The sequence below is a fragment of the Centroberyx gerrardi genome, chromosome 6 (genome assembly GCF_048128805.1).
Source record: "Centroberyx gerrardi isolate f3 chromosome 6, fCenGer3.hap1.cur.20231027, whole genome shotgun sequence".
NCBI classification, from domain to species: domain Eukaryota; kingdom Metazoa; phylum Chordata; class Actinopteri; order Beryciformes; family Berycidae; genus Centroberyx; species Centroberyx gerrardi.
In genome coordinates this window covers 6,876,397-6,895,096 of record NC_136002.1, presented here as the reverse complement: position 1 = coordinate 6,895,096, position 18,700 = coordinate 6,876,397, and the positions used below count along the sequence as shown (strand labels likewise).

The following is an 18,700-nucleotide window of genomic DNA, read 5'->3' as shown; positions in this document are numbered from 1 at the left end:
CTCTCTTGATAACTTACTCTATCACACAAACAAATTCCCATAGCCACAAGCTTACACACACACACAGACGCACGCACACACACATACACATACACACACACACACACACACACACACACACACACAATAATCATCCCATAGCCCAGTCAGCCAGCATACCATATCAGAGTTAAAACAGCATAAGACAGGCTCATATCTCTGTGACAGTGCTGGGAGGATGAGGATTCTCTCACACTGGGGTGGAAAGTGGGGGTTAATGGGTTCATCTGCCTCCAGTCTGCAGCAGTCTGCTACTGCCACCTAGAGGCTCTATTGGGTACAACTTTATCCTGCAATAAAAGGTATAGAGGGCATTGAAAGAGCGTTAAGAGAGGAGTGTGCCTGCTATCTAGTGGACACTCGGAGGTAGTGTAATGGACATTGTAGCGGTTAGTCAGTGGAAGACACAGTACATCATTCATATTAATGTTATTATCATGAGGGGAAATTATTATGAGAATTGGAACCTAATATTCAGATGTAGTTATGTCTGAAAAATTTATGCGAAAAGTCATTTTTTATTAAGAATCACACGGGATGATGAGCACCAGTAGTTATGGATTTAGTGGTCGTAGACATCCATAAAACTTTAATAGCAGACAATTATATTGCGCAGTCTCATAATGATGGAAATCTAACACCAAATGAGATGACGTGTCAAATAATATCACGTTAACTATTGCATGGAGATAGATGCGTGTTCATAAAGAAGTCTATAGGGCAGTGGTTCTCAAAGTGGGTTCCAGGGCCCCCCGGGGGGTCTTGAGGGGACCCCAGGGGGGCCCCCGGCAAAATGAGGAATAGTTTAATTTCACTATGATCCACTAGAAATGATTCCAGTTGGAGAGTATACAAGAATGAGTGTTGTAATCAGAGGTTTTATTCAATACTAAATCAAGAAAATCTTCCTATATGGAGTCTCTGAGACAAAACTCATCAGATGGGGTCTGTGGCATGAAAATGTTGAAGAGTCCCTGCTGTTTACAACAAGTGGCCAGTAGATGTCTGTGTTAAGCAGCGTATTTCCTCACAGCCTCTTTGGAGCTGAAAAGCCTCTCCAGCAGGAAACCGTGGATAATGCTGCCTTCAGGGTCTCCTTGTAAGCTCCTGCCTCCAAGTTTGGACGTCGTACGTAAAACTTGTTGCGCACTCAGGTGCTTTTGGATGGAAATAATAACAAAGGTAGATTTTTTTTATTTTGTGATGGCTGATTTTTTTATTTTAGGAATCAAGTAGTGCAGAGCTACTTTGTACTGCAGCAGCAGAGTGAAGAGGAGACAATGCACATCAGGCTTCTAATTGATGTTTTAATTAGTTTATTAGCCAGAAGTTGATGTATATTTGATTGTATATTTGATTGTATATTTTATTGCAGGATGACCAAAAGTAAAAAAAAAAAAAAAAAAAAAAAAAAAGAGTCAAAATGGAAATATTCAGCAACACAAATTATTTACATATAATGCCAACACTGATTTTATTACTTACAATAATAAAAATCAGTGATGTAGTGATAAATAAAATGATCAAATGTTAACAACTACCATTATAAACAAAAAATCTATTATATTTTCAAAAAAGTGTTAATTTTGATTTAATTTCACCAAAAGTGGTTCTGTCCTCATATAGCCTACATTAGTTTGACAGTACTCACTGTTCTTTATGTGATAATCTATGGATTTAAAGAGTCATGTCAGAGTATAAAGTTAAACTCTATTCCACAAATAAAAAGGAGGGTTAACTGAGTTTAGGAGGTTTTACCTTCCACCACATGCCTGAATAAAATGCATCACTTTCCCATCAGTTGTTAACATGACTTCCATGCTCTTCGCTCCCTAAACGTCACATGTTGAAAACTCCGCGCTCATCTCCTAATTCTAATATTTCCGACAGCACCTGAAGGCAGCATAATAAGGAAATTCCTTCCCAGACCCTCAGGCTAGAGAAAGGATGGGGCTGAAGGAAACCTTTACACGTGGATGTAAATTTAATAAAACCTTAGGTTAGGGCACATGAGTAGTTTTGTTTCTACTATGGCTGTTTGTAAGGGGGGTTTACGCAGTCTTTTAAAAGTATTACACTATTGAAGGGAAAATTACATACATTTTTAACTAAAATAGTCGCATGGCAACTGTAACTTTGTCAGGTATATCTTATTTAAAATAACTTTTAGGTTTCTTTTCTGTTTGCATATTTGCCCATACACACAACCCCCCCCTCTCACTTGCACTTCATAGCAATGGGATTACAGTTTGTTTGTAGACTTTAGTTGTGTTTGGGCTATTATGCATTATGGATATTTTGGAAGCTGACCATCTGTTTAGTGTGACTAAAACTCTTCCATCTGAAAAGTTTCATTTTCTATCTGTTCATAATTATCGCCCTGTGTTCTGCCTTCATGAGGCATGGATTTATTGGATATATGACACCACAAAAACCAAATCCTGCCACAGCAATTTGATAGATGCCAATACGGCCAGATTTCAAAGCAGATTATCCTGGGGGAAGCTATAATTAGAAGCCAGTCAGAGTATAGGAAACTTGTATTAGGCCTGCTCATGGACATGTTTATGAACATGATTATGAGCAACATAGATGTTTATGGAGAGATTATTTGCATTTTTGTTTTTTCTACAAACCATGCCAGTACAGTTTGTGTGTGTTTATTTCAGCGAAAATGAAAAAAGTAAATTGTGGACACATGGAATCCCAAAGACCTCCCACAAAAAGTCTTTAACTATATTAATGATATATATTATACTATGTTAATATATTATTAAATATATATGCTTAATAATTATAGGCTATGTAGTTTTGTCTTATTCAGTGAAAGAGCTGACTTGGAAAAAGGGTTGATTTTATTATGATAGCCATGCAAAGATAAAGAATTTCTTTATATATTTACACTATAAGTGTTTAAAAGTTAAAAGAGAAAAAGTAAAAAAAAAAAAAAAGATGTAAAGTTGATTTAAGAGAAAACCAAATAAACTGAAACAGGGATGAGCAACCGTTAAAAGTGTTTTTTTTTCAGGAGTGCCTCAGCAAGGCCATCACGTAAAACTCGATAATTATCTAAGTCCAGCGGGTCGTTTTCCTCGGCCCATCTCTTTTGTGGGCTGTAAACCAGGATCATATGGGTTCACTACGGGTTGGAATCAGTCACAGTCTGTCTAACCTAAGCCAAGCAGACAGGGATGATGGGCTTTAGGAAACCATTCATTGCACCAAACACACTTTTCAAGGCCCATTTAAACAGCGACCTGTCCAGATGATGTGAGGGCAAAGTGTCTTTTGCAGGTAGCTGACTTTTCTCTTGTTTTGGGGTTTTTTTTGGTCATTGTTTATTTCTTTCTTTTTCGAGTTTAACATTTTCTTTTCTTTTTTTCCCAGCCCATTTTATTCCGTTAAAAAAAGATCTATTTTTGCTTTGCTTTAAAAATGTGTGGGATTTTTGCAAACACTAAAAATGACTGTTAAAGCCACTTGTACAGCTTTGAATTTGTTACAGTAAAATGCAAAACATATTTAACAAAAAATAAAAATCTGAAAATTGATCTTGGAGCATTACTTCTTATAAACTTAGAATCTGAATTAGGCCTGTGTCTTGTATATCCTCAACCATAAAAAAAGGATTTATGTGAAAGTATGTGTGTGTGTGTGTGTGTTTGCATGTGTTTTCCATGCACTTCACACATATATGTGCACCTACAGTGTTCCACACCGGCGCGTGCGCGGCGTAAACGTGCGTGTTTGCGTTCTCATGCGTCCACATGCCTGTGTCTGCAGCACGCATAAGAGCCTGTTTGTTCCCATCTTGCCTGTGTGTGTTCCTTCATCCCTGCCAGTGTCGAGCCAAGGGCCCATCTGGCTCCTATGATGGCCGCTGCTTCACGGTGCCTCAGCCTGATTCATGGGCCCTGGACGGCCTCAGCTGCTATCCCACTTCCACCGTTTTACATCGCATACCTCTCCAGAAAAACCTCCGCTCGCCCCGCCGCATACCTCCCACCTCCCACTGCTCTCCCATGTCTCCCACCCCGACAGGCCCGCCATGCACAGACCAGCGCTATCGAGAAGCTATATTTCTCTGCATTTCAGACAAGATCTACGGTAGAATCCCGTAAATGTGTTTGCCATCGCTGCATCTGCCTTCCGTCCATCTGCTTTACTGTTTTTTAAAATCCCTTCTTGTCCTTCATCTGGGAGTCACTCTGCTATAGGCCCTCTCTCTCTCTCTCTCTCTCTCTCTCTCTCCCTCTCGCTTTCTCTCATGAATTACTGCTTACCAAATTTTTTTCCTCGACGGCCACAAACCTTTTTGGATCACGCCCTTTCGGAAAAGACGTGTACGCAGCAACCAAAAAATTGTCCTCCGTTTGTTGTGATTCCTGTCTCTTCCTCTTAATTCACTCTGTGTCTTAATTACTCCACTTTCTTTCTCTTGTCTTTTCGGCTTTCACACAGGCCGAGATGACATAACCGCAAATTTACGGTTGCCAGTTTGTCCTCAGACTCCCGGCCAAAACCTCACTGCGTTGGCCGTGCAACTTGTAGGCGATTCTGTTGCACCATCTGCAGCCACGAGGCACTCATAAACGCCCAGATATGCACTCACTGGACCTCCCCTGTCAATCATTCAGGAATACCAGAGAGCCCATCAAAAGGCTGGCAAATGAGTAGCATGAATTATGAATGAATATTGACCATTGGATGGCGTTCACATCCTCTGCTGACGTGACAATATGGCGGCCTATGCCTGTAACACTGTGCAAAGGGAGAGGTACACAGCCGTTGCAGCTGCACTCATATGCAATGCTATGCAATGTGAATGCACCTAGATATTCTACTGTTCATTTTGTGTCTTTTTTTGTCTCCATCTTCGGTGCTAACCGCTCCTTGCTGTGGTGTTTCTGCACCACTTCCTAGAGATCACCTGTCAATCAAACAGTGTGGCCAGTAGTGTGAGGTATACCAGCCTGGAAGACGGTATTTTACATGTAGTTATTTACTGGAATACAACCTAGTTTTTACTCATTTTGGTGTAATATAATTTTTGGTTTAAGTAATATGTGAAAAAAAAAATTTTGTTTTTTTGGGGGGGTTTATTTGTTGACATCTTTGGTGCTAAGAAGTCACTGACTTTATTCCCACGGTGGCCATTTTGAACTTAGATCACACTTGGGGTGGGAAACCGGGAAACATTTCATAAAACTAGTACTTCAACACATAAGTGAGGACTTCAGATAGACCTAACAGTTATCAAGTTAGCTAGCAACAACAGTAACTGCTTGAATTTAGCAGGGAAGTTCGATAGCTTAGCTCCTAGCTAGCTAACAGAGTGTCCAGGACTGTGACGTCTTTCTCCTTGGATTTTCTGTTGATGCAGTTTGAGTTTCTGTAGGTGGCGCTCTATTCTTTGTCTGTTCAGTCATGGTGGCTATTGCTGTGCATGCTAACTACCCAGTTCTTCTTCTATTCATTTCAAACAACCTACAAATGTAATGTTTCCCAGGAAAGACAGCGGGTGTTTAGAACAGCAAATGTAAAGCTTTCATGAACTGGATATAGAGTTAAACCAATTGCTGATAGAGAGTAGCAAACTGGACATTTATTTATATGAAAACGTCGCGGATTATGAAAAGGCCATAAGTAGAAGCCATGGGTAAAGTCATGTTAAAAACGTAGAAGTAAATCCACATGAAGCCGGCCTGAGCAGGGTTTGCCGACAGATGTCTCTATGTCAGTCCAGATGACTGTCAGGGGAGATTAGACAGAAACGAGCCCCGCCAGGAAGTCTGTTTTAACTTTTAAATGTTTTCGGTGCTTTCCTGTTTGTACTTGCAATCAATGCTCAATAACATCACGCAGTCGCGCCGCAATTGTTTGCGGCATGTTATTTTATCACGACATTAACCTTGCCCCACAAAACCCAGGAGGAGCGCTTCACACGGCGAGAGGCCCCGTAGTCCCCGTCCACCCACCCAGCCTCGTACCAGCTTCGGCGGCCGCAACACCGAAACACAGGGGACATGTGATTTCCCCTGCCTCTCCGAAGCAGTGCCAGTGTGTCCCGAAACAGGGCCACAGCGCTCGTATTGATGCAGTCACGTTGCTCTTGTTTGGCTAGCCGTCATTTCCTCGAAATTCCTCCCTGACTTCATTCCTCCAGCCCTTTCCCTCTGATCTGCGTCACTGTCTGCTTTTGTCTTTTTTCCTCTGCAGAAAAACACATGCGGGCCGCAACACACACACACACACACATACATGGCTTCCACTGACACACATAAAAAAAAACAACACTGTACATATTGTAGTCTGCAATCGTCTGCTCTCTCTTTCTCTCACACTCGCTGTCTTTCTCCCCCGTCATGTGATTCCATAAAGAATGAACCGGGTCTGTCCCATTTGTCTGTTGGTGTTTTCACTTGGCTCTGCTGTCAAAACATCTTCATGTTTCACACTTGAGCCAACACACTGACACCTTTATCCATCGCCTTGCAGTGCCGTTAGTGTATACATTTTTAGCATGGGTAACCTCAATGGGAATCAAACCCCTAACCCTGACAGTGTTAGTGCAGAGGTGTCAAGAGTCCAGTAAAAAGGCTTCTGTCATATTGGTTCATTACAGAGGATGAGAGCAACCCTCTTACTCATTTCTGTCTTTTGGCCTCAATCCTTCTCCCTGTGTCGCTTTTGGTTAAGGTGAGATGAATTAAGACGAAACTTTATTGATCCCCATGGGGAAATTGGGTTGTTGCAGCAGCAAATCAGTAATAGGAAGGAGAATATATAAGAATATACTAAAACGGAAGGTATTTGAACAGGTGTCAAGAACATAATGAGTAGAAACATTTGGAGAAAAGAATGAAAAATGTGTATTACAGCGTTATGAGGGTGTGTGAAATTACAGCTGTAGAACATGCTGAAACAAAGAAAAAAATGATGAAAATATGTATGATGTGAAAATATACCAAAAGGCAAACTAGATCGCTGTTGTTGGGTGTAAACCTTGTAGCTCCAACATGTCAACTTTTCAGGAACAACATAAAACAGCTGTGGTTTTAGCTTGAACACCATGCATTTTTCATTTTATCTAGTGGGTTTTGAAAGGCTTTTATAAGCCCAAGGGTTGAACAGTCGACCCCATAGAGAACCATGTAATGTAATGTTGAAGTGACAACGTGAAAAATTGGAGATACAAGGTTTTTGCACAACAGCGATATGCAGTATGAAACAAGAGGAAAATTTGAAAAATATCAAGATACATGGAATATATAACAAATGAGAAAGAATATGGAAATAGGAGGAAAACACCGTCTCAATCTGTCTGCCAGTTTGTCTCTCTCTCTCTCTCTCTCTCTCTCTCACACACACACACACACACACACACACAGACTGATCCCTCATCCTTCCCTGCCTGTTCCTGTCACTTTCCCCCCCTCTCTTCTCCCCCCCTCCCTCCTCTGTCGATGTGTTTTTCCGTCCCGAGGTCCAGGGGTTAAGTTGTCCCCAGCATGTGTTAGTGGTCAGGTCAGCGGCAGCCGGGACCTGTGATGACAGAGTGTGTGAACGCTGGGGGGTGTCAGGGGTTAAGTGTGTGTACAGGGGTGGTACGGTCTGGGTAGAGCAGACACCCCGAAACATTTCCGTCCCCCCCGGTTACCTCCTGTGTAGAGAGGACAGGATTCATTTGGTGTTTTGAGGAGTAACAAACAGTGATGTAGTGGTAAATGGGTAAACCCTGACCTCCAGTCAGTGATCATAATGAGTCAAACCACCACCAAAAAACAATCATACCTTCAGACATGGGTTGATACTAGAAAGGTCAGTGGATTTTGGGGCCAGCTGTCAATTGGAGGGGTAAATATAATTGTAGCTACTATTATCTTGCATGAATTTGAAAATATACACTGGTTTGTATAGAAAGTGGGAGGGACAGTTTGAGACTTTAATTCTGAAATTCAAAACAGCAGTCATTTGATGTTGGCTTGGACTTTCTAGTGTTCTAATGTAACTTCCATCAGTTTCATACAACTTGCTATGACATATACTATGAATTTATATCGCAAAGATTTACAGTATGTCAACCTAAAAAGGTTGGTAAACTCTATTTGGCAAATAAAAAAGTGGTGGGCTAAACTGAGTTGAGGCAGGTTTACCCCACTATATTCTTGGTTACATATACTTTATATGCATACATGTCATGTATTTAAATATGTCAGCCATAGATAATGAGCATGTTGTACTCTCTAGATTAGACTGTAAGCCAAACGTCCAAAATGTAACATGTAATATACAGCATGTATGTATTTTATTAGTGATGCAGTGGTAAATAAAAAATTAGGGTAAACTATATGACCTCCAGTCAGTGACCATAAGGCAAATAACCACTAATATAAACAAAAAAACAATTGTAATTTCAGAAAAGCATATTTCATTTTTTCCCCCCTTAAAAGACCCATTCCTTATGCAATTTACATCAATTTGATACTACTTACTATGCTGTGAGTTTACGTTATAGAGCTTTATGATGGTGTACAAAGGTGGGTCTTTTGAGATTTGATGGGTTTACTCTGATTTTTATGTTACCATGTATTGTGTTCACTTATACAATGTAACTCAGAGGCACAGCACACATGGTACAGACGCATAGACAATCAGAACGCCTAGGGTCCACACACACACACACACACACACAACAGAGTGAGAATGACAGAGGCAGCTGTTGGCGTGATCTAGAGGTCATGTTAGATCACAACACTGAGGAAAAAAACAAATTCTTTAACCCAGGGGGTTGTCTAAGATGTGAATTACTGGATCACATGGTTATACAAGGCTAGAATGAGTGTTTGTGTGTGTGTGTGTGTGTGTGAGAGAGAGAGAGAGAGAGAGAGAGATAGCGACAGAGACAGAGACAGAGAGTTACTTTGTGTGTGTAATTGTGTTTGACAGAAAGTTTTATACTTTACATTTTATTGCATTTTACAAAGTCTGAACAATCACAGTTGCAACATATTTTAACTCATCAGGAGCTCTTCTAAAAGAATAGCCTATATCATGTACTGTATAACATAAAAGCTAATTATCACCATAATAAATAATTGTACAAAAACATAGAGCCCAGAATTGGAAACTGTCAGTGGCTTTAAATTCTATAAAGATATCACTCTTATCTATAAACCAAAAGACAGATGGGAAATTTTGTTAATACTAGCGTATTGATATAAAACTAGACCTTTAAAGAAAATAAAGCAAATATGAGAAATGTGCATGGTTAACCGGCATATTTGACCAATGCCAGTGCTAAAAACTTCCTTTAATTGCATTTTTTGGAACATGGACGGTTTTTTCCATTGTGAAATGCCAACGAACACCATTTTAGGAAAAAGACTGGTTTGAATACAGTTATGGCAAAAAACGACCTGTTGGCAGTTCCAGCGCTGAACAAGGGCCCAAGGATCCAAAAACTTGTCATTATCCGGCGGTATGAAATGCCATTAAAATAGTTCCATTTAACTACACTCTGGGGTGTATTAAAGAAATAATAGCCTTTTCAGTGCAGGGGGAGGCTTCATTAATAAAAGTAATGTCTTAGCTTTGGAATTTCGCAGGTGTGATTTGTCTTCATCTTTAATGGTGCGGACTGATTAAGAAAGCAAACACAGTGTGTGTGTGTGTAGGTGTGTGTCAAGTGTGTTCACGCTCACATCTGTACGGCAAAGCGTGTAACTGCAGCGCCGTGTGTGTGTGATTAGAGCGCCGCTGAGCTCGTACTTTTCCAGTGTGTCTCGGTGTCCTCACATTGGCCGAATTATTCGGGCTTAGCAAACAGAGCTGACAAGACTATGAGTGATCCTTAACGTTGTTATTGACTTAGACTTTATTTATAGAGTGTGTGGTCCGGCTGCACGAGCTGCACACAGCGCCGCCCCTCCAAGGCCCGGGAGCAGACACGATTAATCAGAAGAATGTTATAATTAGGCTTAATACCCTCGGGCTGCAGGGACACACACCTACACACACACACACACAGAAACAACACTATATGTGAACATGAACATAATGTATGAATGCAAACACACACACACACACACACAGAGGGGGCCCTGTGTGTGTAAGCAGGGTGGATGGGTTGCAGAGGTTTTTGGAGGGGCTGGGTGCGCTGTTTGTCCAAAGCGCTCTAAGGCTTGTTCTCCTCATTGGAGAGGTTGTTAAACAAAAGTCAGTTTGTTACAGTAGCAGGGGGCCAGCGGGGGTATTAATACACACCAATGCAGATGTCTGAGCGTTTACAGCCATCCGTGAGAAAAGGCTGTTGTGTTCAGTGTCAAATCGAATGTCTGGTGATCCCCATTTGGCCGCGGCTATTTTTGTTGGAGGGTTCACATGAGTGCTTTCAAAAAGTACATATTTGTCTCCTATAGCGCAATTGTATCTCCCATAACAGTGATTCAGAGTCACTTGCTTTCTTTTGGTCAAGCTGTGACAAAAATAAACACAAAGACCCCCATTGACCCTGCAATTACAGCCGGGCGCCTGGAAATAAATGAATAACACGGCAGCTATTTTCAGAATTTTTTGTTTTATTATAAATAGTAATAATACTGCGCTTGTACACATGACATTATGTCATATCGCTCTGTCAAATAATAGAAAAAATATATCAAAAATGAAAGGAACCAATGGAAAGAAGTGATTCTTTCTAACATAGACAAACGTACAAAATAACAGAGTGCTCGTATCAAGGCTTGAACGGCATTTTTGTTTGAGATCAAACAAACTAACATTAAATGTATAAAGTATTCTTGTTCTATATCACTCACTTGTACAATGCAGCAAGGTTTACAATTACATTGTTGGCATACAGTACATTGGTGACAATAAATATGTCTGGGACGCATTAGAAACCCTATTGATATCTCCTGCTTTTGCAAAATAGAAACAAAAAAGGTCCCAAGCGATGCAACACAATAAAAACACAATTTTGGCTTTGTCATTCCTGGTAATTTATTGTTTACCTTGGCATTCCCTTGATTCAATCTTTTCCTCATGACTCTGCAGTGACTTCAGTCGTTAGAAATGTGGTCCCCTCAGTTCGCTATGATAGCAATATTAACAATGTTTTGTGTTTGTTTTGGACCCGAAAGCCTTCAAAGGCACATGTGTTGTTCCTTTCGCAACATCCCGCACCAGATCCAGAGTGTGAATCCAAAGCGTTGTGTAAGAGGCGTGTTTGCTTCTTTTCGTTTTAATGGCGAGGTCGACTCTTAAGATACGTGATATTGCACTTCTGGTCAACTGGGAGAACGGTCTCTCTTTAGTCTGAGCTCTCTCGGTCTCTCTCGGTTTCTCAAGTGTCTCTCGGTCGTGACCCGGTGGCTTTCTCTCGCTGGGAGGGGATCTTTAAAGGCTTTTCACCCCCGCGATCGATCTCCCCCTATCCCCCCTCAAAGCCACTTCTTCACCTCCCCCCCTCCTCTACCGCTCTCTCATCTGTCACTTTCCCTAAAGTCACCCCTGACCTCCCCAAGTCCTCCCTAAAACTACAAAAGGCTGGGATGCCTGCCTCACCGTCTGAAACATCAATGAAACAGAGAGAATGAGAGAGAGAGAGACAGAAAAGAGAGAGAGAGGGAGGGAGGGAGGGAGGAGGTAGGAGGAATGTTTGAATGAACTTTGTCGGAGGCACAGCTGCGGCGTACATTAGAGTTGTGTTTCTGACACGATAAAAAAAAAACAACACATTCGTTCGCTCACTCGCTCGTTTGTGTTCTCCGTCTCTGGAATTCCGCTCTGCGTGGGATGCAGACATCTCAAATAAATGCAACGTCCAATAAAATCAACAAAGCCCTTTTCTTTCCCCCCTGAGCACATACGATTTGGGGATTAATTTGGAGATACAAGGAATTTCATATGTACTGTGGCCCTAAGACATGTAAACATGCTCCTCCGAGTCTCTGGCTCAAAGGCTGGTAGTCCGCGATGATAGGTTTGGGTTTGCTGTCCCAACACAGACCCCACAGGCAGATTTTGTCCATGGTTGGCGTTTGCGTTGCTGGTTTTTGCTCGGAGCCTGCGGATGGCGCCCCTCCATGGTGCTGTAGATGGTTGGCGCTCAACATGTGGTGAACCAAGCGACCACATTAAGGAACGCAGCGCACCCGCCGGCATCTCTGCCATTCATCTGCGATACCGATGCAGCAACACTCTCGGTAAATCAATCGTTTTTTGGTCTGATATTCCTTCTTGTGGTCCCTTCTTTCTTTTTTTCTCGTCCATTCCTCCAGCGAGATTTAATAAAAGTCCCCCCGGTGGAGAATGCGTCCTGGTGAATGGTAGCGAATTTTGGTCCGGATTACGTTAAGATCTCCATCAATGTACACACCAACGCGCTCGTCCCTCCGTGGAGTCCGAAGCCTCGGATCAGGTGATCTCAGGCCTCAAATAAGGAAGGGCACCTAAAAGAAGGGATGAAACACAGTTGTTAAACTATTGCCTGTGAAAAAAAAGAAAAGATAAAAAGATGGAAAGATGGTAAAACAGATATATGGCCGCAGTAAATCGTGGGCACATGTTTTAGCATGCCATTCCGCTAACATATGGCTATTGTTAGCATAGCATGTGCTAACAGCGTGTTGGGGTGTAAGGTCGTTGGAGGGAGCTGGTGAGAACAGAAGCTTGTAAGGACGCCTTGTGTAAACACAGCTTCAGGATTTATTAAACTTAGGAGGCATGAGCACCAACTACTGCCAATACAGTGAAGCTTTGAAGAGTGTTGGGAGATGCTTGTATGGGAATTTTAACACATTCTTCAAAGGAATAATCCGCATAATCATATAAATAAATGTCGGTTTTGCTCTATCACCAATTGATATAATACAACAGTGATTCAATCTATATCCAGTTCATGAAAGCTTTTACATTTGCTGTTCTAAACACCTGGTGTCTGGTAGTGATGCGTTTTACATCTCCAGTTTGTTTGGAATAAATAGAAGAAGAACTGGGTAGTTAGCATGAGCAGTGACAGCCACCATGGCTGAACAGACAAAGAAAAGAGCGACACCTACAGAAACTCAAACTGCATCAACAGAAAATCCAAAGAAAAATCCCTCAGTAAAGACTGCTAAGCAACAAAGACAAACAAAAAACAAAAAAAAACAAAGATCTCATGAATTACCACTTTAATTTCTGTGGGGTGGAGAGCTGAATCTAGTCAAAATCTACAGTAGTATAGACCGGTTCACAGTCTCTTGACATTGCACTGGAACCTGGACCAGTACTGTCCAACACTGCTTCCCCAGCTGACCTCAGTCCTAGCACCTGTTTCCAATAGCCGCCCTGCCAGAGGCTATTAGGATCCATCCACCCCCAGAAAAGACCTTTCCTCTGCAGCTCCAAACCCAACCGCACACCGGCTATCCACTCGCACTGATTAATCACATCAAGATGGACTGCTGAGGCTTGTAACAGTGTGTTGGTGTACGTGAATGTGTGCTGTACTCATGCCTGTGTGTGTGTGTGTGTGTTTGTGTGTGTGTGTGTGTGTACATGCCACATACTGGAGGTGGTTCCCGTGTGTCGCCCTAATTCCTTATTCTGTCCACTTTGAGATATTTCACCGAGATATCTCATTAGACATTCGCTGCTCTCGGATATTAAGTTAGATATTCATTCGATACCTGCCGCCCCACAAAGCTCCGCGCAGTCAGATCCATTGGACCGCTGCCACGGCTTTGAAGGGCCCGGTTGCTGAGGGGTTGCCGCGAGGTCAGTGGATGAACCTGATTGGTCAACCCCCTGCGGACCAAAATTGGAAACGGCGGCCGCTGTAATCACGCTGCGGCAGAAAATGACGTTGCCGTCCAAAGTTAGACGGAGGTTTGTTTGAAGTTGACGTTAACCCTTAAGGTAACGGTAATGTGAAGTGAAAAGGCCTTCTCACTGCTGAACAGGTAGGTATTCTGTTAGGGCAAGCGGTCCGGGGGAGGCTATCGGACACTGCTGGGGCTGCACTTTATCCTGATGGGAGCCGATTCTATAGCTAACAGGTGAGGTACCAGCGGATTTGATCCGAAATACTTAAAGTTCAGGACCAGGATACCTATTGAACTACTTAACAAAACTACCGACTCATGAACCAAACATTATCAACTAACAGTCAATGCGGAGGGAGTCCATGGCAAACATTCAAGATAGTCAAATATCAAATATCAAGCCTTTTCAAGCCTTTTAGACTTTGGATCAACTTGCTTGAGGAGCTTAGGCTGCTAAATGTGTATCATTTAAATCACTTCTTAAAACTCATGTTTATAGACTTGGTTTTATGCAATGACATTTTCTTAATTGTTTTTGGCCTTCCTTTTTTGGTTTAAATTTATGTTTGTTTCCCTGCTTTTATATTTCTTGCTTTCATTTATTTTGCTGTTGATTTAATCTATTTCTGGTTTTACTTCTCCGTAAAAAGCTCTGTCACTATGTTTTGAAAAGTTCTATATAAATAAAGATTATTATTATTATTATTATTATTTTATCAAATAAAAGTGCATAAACCAGAAGTAGTTTCACGCATTGCATTTCTTTGTGTGGGTCTGGGGTCTGGGTGGGTGCAAAAGGTAATAAAAGGCGAAGAATAAAAAAGTTGAAGTCTATTGACCTTACTTTGTCCGTACTGGCCGTACTGGTAGGAGGCCACGTGGTCGACGCTGTAGCCCGGCGAGCCGTAGGAGGGCGGGCAGTAGGACTGGGAGCTGGGCAGGGAGGGCAGAGCCGGCATGGAGGGCACGCCGGTCAGACCCTCCAGGCCCTTGATGTGCTCCATGCGCTGGCTGCAGCTGGCCGCCATGCCAGCAGGGGGCTCCAGGCCGCCCGTCAGAGGGGAGATGGCGTAGTCGCTCTGGGGCTGGTGAGGCACGCCGCCTGGGTTCAGCAGGCCCATCACCTGGAAGGAGGAAGGAGAGAGAAAGTGAAATGATTTTTGGGTGACTTTTTTTGTTTCATTTTGTATTCTGCCAATTTATGGAGAATGGCGCAAACACTGCCAACATTAGGGGTTGGATATAAATATATGAAACATGGAAAGCTGAATCTGTGGTTATTAAGCTGTGTGGGTTTATTGTCCCCCATGTTGAAATCGAGCGGAGGACAATGGATGTGTCTCCTTCCATGCATTTGTTCGTTCATTCAGACACTGTTGATGGGATTGTGACAAAACTTTCACCGCGTTGTGGTTTTTTCAAAATTACACTGACAGGCCCACGCTGGCCGCTACAATTACAGGTCAAAACAAGGTGACATATTTGTTACTGATATGCCCATAGGGGGGCTGCATCATCGGTGGGGGAATGCATGTTTTCTGTTGTCTTATTAGTTTCTGAAAAGGCTGTATAGCTGCATTCTCCACTGAATATGTCTCACATCAAGCATAGGCCTACAAGCACGGGAGTGTGCGTAACACACACTCACACACAAACACAGAGACAAACAGACGCTCACACACACACACAAAGGAAATCTCCCTGCCACGGACATCAAAAGGCTTCCAGCAAGCCCTTCCCAGACAGCCGGAGAGATGGCACCAAAGAGGAAGAATTAAGCAATTTGTCTCAGATCCGCGGCTCCACTTATTCTAAAATTCCTCCTCGCCGCCGCTCCAAAAAACCATGGCACGAGATAACGATTTATCTCCAGCAAAGATATACTGGCAAAGATAACGCGAGAGAAAAGGCCTCTGCGAGCTCATGCTCCGTTCAAGCTCAGGATTTATTCACAGTTGGAGAAATCCGCCGGCTCTTGACCTGGTCTCTATTAGTGACCAGATAATCAAATTTGGGGGACTATTTCTTGGCCGGCAAAGGACGGAAAAGAGCCGCGGGGCAAAGTCTGTCGATGGGGTTCAAAACAGACCCGATTACACTGACCCCCCTCCAACGCTCGCTGACTTTACCTGTCCGTCATCAAAGTGTTCCGTAAACCGTTAATAAGGAATTGAGATCGCCTTCACCGCTTATGAAAGTAACTCCAACTTAACCTGCTACCTTTAAATGCATCACATCCCCCCGCTCCCTTTCAACAGAGCCGAGACCTCAAGGCTCTTCTAGCTGTCCTAATAAGAAGCAGGTACGCTGCTCTTTGGGTCCTCTTGGCCCTCTAAGTGACATATTATTCTACATCCACACACACACATGGTCCTGCTTAAATCATTTCCCAAGCAGGGGGGTTAAACGGAGGAGCCCATGTTGATTTGGAGAGGGGAGTTGTGTTTCCTCCCGAGCCCAGTAACATTTTCCTAAAAAATTAACCTGCGTTTGGAACGTTTGGTTTAAACAGAAAGGGAACAGGGACGCTGCCCTCAAACCGGTGGATTCTACTTACTCTCGTGCTTTCACTTTTTACTCTCCCTTTATCTCTCTCTCTCTCTCTCACCAAACCCCACCCCATCATCCCCCTCTCTCTCTCTCTCTCTCTCTCCTGTGTCTCTGTCTGTCTCTTTAGCGTGACATGGCTGCTGGCCGGCCCATCCAGGGTGTTTCATATTGGAACGGTGCCGTCGCCAGCGGCCTAAATCAGTGCGTCCAGGAGTTAGCGGGGGAAGAATGTCGGGATGGGGGGAAACATCTGAGACGGGACATTCCTTCTCTGCCGTATGAAATATATACAAATAAATTAGAACCTTTGCTTTCGCATGGAGGAATGCGGAGGCAAACATTTTAAGAATGCAATCACGAGAAGCCTCCCTTGAGGCTGCAGTATGGCGCGGTATGTGTGCGCGAGTGTGTGTACGCACATGACTGTGTAATATTGTTTGCTTGTATGGTGTATTCAGCAGTCGTGTATGCATGCGTCAGTGCATATGATTGAATGCATGTATGTGTATGTTCGACCCAGACAGGCTGCTGACTGCTGCGCAAGAGAGGCGAGTAAAAACTTAAAGAGAGGCTTGGCACGTATATTCAGAGGAAGGGATCGCACCCCATGTTTGGACACACACTAATAACCACAAACTCACACACAGCTGTCTATCCAATGTGTCAGGGAGAGAGCAGAGAAAGAGGATGGTGTGCAAGGAGAAAAAGAATGCAAATGTATTGTTGATGGATAAAGTATTTATCCGTTACTTTAAGATACACTGACCTCAGTGAAAGTTAATTGCATGAATCAGATAAAGGGATTTCCATTAGACATTGTCAAATCTTAAAATGTAATATGAACATGTATTTGTTTTGCTTTAGTCCTGCCCACTCAATCACAATTCCTTGTATTGTTGCAGTTGTGTTTCAGTTTTTACTCAAATGAAAAGTTCACGTGATCCATTATCATGTAAGTGTCACAAACCCCATTCCAAACCTCTTGTTTAATTTTAAAAACTGCATATAGTCATCAATCTACCGATCTAAATATAACGTTGAAAAGTTAACTTATGCATGCTGTTCAACCATATCATGTAATATTTGTTTAATTGTAAGTAATAGTAATATAATAGTAGTAATAGTAATAGTAAATTGTTGCAAAAACCTTAACTGATCCTCAAGATGTAATGGGTTGATCAATTTTTTACACTATGTGAGTCTGTGTGTGTGTGTAGCTGTGACTGTGTGAACCTGTGAGCATGTGTGTATGGCCGTGTTATATGTATGCATGAGTGTGTCTGACCCCGTCTTCATACTGCTGTGGCCTATTCTCTGAGGAGTTAGGAGATTTCAGTCTGTGCCAGGCTGAAATCTCATTTTCTGCCTGTTAAGGTCTTCCTCCATGTCTAGGTGCAGAGGCCCTGGGACTTCATGCCTGGATAATTGGCTGTAATTGTCTTTTCACCTCTCATTTGTCACACACTCCATTGTCCTCCTCTGTCCTTCTAGAGTCATCTCACTTTTCCCTTCCAAGAGCTATCTTCCTATTGTGCCAATGTGTGAGTCTGTGCATGCGTGTGAGTCGGAGAGCAGTGAGTATGTGTATGTACGGTACACCTGGGCAAAATATTACTCGAATAGATGAAAAAACACAGCGTGTTTGATTTTTTTAAAGCTCCTGATTTATTGTGAGGCTGTGTGTCTGACAGGATAAATCACGCATATCTCAACCAGGTTCAAGTCTTTGAAACCATGTTCAAATCTAATTCTGCCCAGCTTTGGTGTGGTTGTGCATGTCACGGGTATCACGGGTCACGGGTATCATAGGAACAATAACTTAGTCTGCGGATGAGTGTCCAGTGTCAAACACATGAGTCCTGTGCCCGCCGGCCTCGTACGCTGCAAAAAATATCCATCTTAACAAGTCGTTTAACTCTAGCATTGACTCTTAAAATCGTATTTTTCTTAAAGCAAAGGAAAATATCTGCAAATTTTGCTTGTTTCCAATGCAAATCAACTTGTTTCAAGAATTTTCAAATGACTTTATCTTGATAGCAGTCACATGTTTTTAAAAAATTCAGCATCGGAAACAAGTGAAATCATCAGATTTTTTTTTAACTTTGTCTAAGGAAAACAAGATTTTAAGGCTCAATACTAGACTGAATGACATTTTTTACAGTGTAGTCAGCAGCACTACTGATTGAGCTAATTCCAACCCACGCTTCTGAATTAGCCAGAGAATAGTGATTCTGTTTGATGTCTGACTTTAACCGGCTCATGTATACACATTTATGGCTCCAGTCTCACCTGCGGAGAGA

The 18,700-nt window shown here is 42.4% G+C and overlaps 1 protein-coding gene across 5 annotated transcripts in view; it reads right to left on the bottom strand.

The window, feature by feature from the left end:
* Positions 1 to 12,459: 12,459 nt before the first annotated feature.
* pax3b (paired box 3b) overlaps positions 12,460 to 18,700 on the bottom strand; it is a 26,458-nt gene continuing 20,217 nt past the window's right edge. For 2 of the 5 annotated variants that reach the window (XM_071919619.2, XM_071919620.2), the window contains exons 7-9: positions 18,690 to 18,700; positions 14,690 to 14,974; positions 12,477 to 12,494 (exon numbers count right to left, since the gene is read on the bottom strand). The exon at positions 18,690 to 18,700 is cut by the window's right edge and continues 204 nt beyond it. In XM_071919619.2, coding sequence (XP_071775720.2) covers positions 12,477 to 12,494; positions 14,690 to 14,974; positions 18,690 to 18,700 — 314 coding nt within the window. Of the gene's footprint in view, positions 12,495 to 14,689; positions 14,981 to 18,683 lie in introns of all 5 variants that reach the window. The other 3 variants (XM_071919617.2, XM_071919618.2, XM_071919621.2) reach the window with 3 other exon arrangements.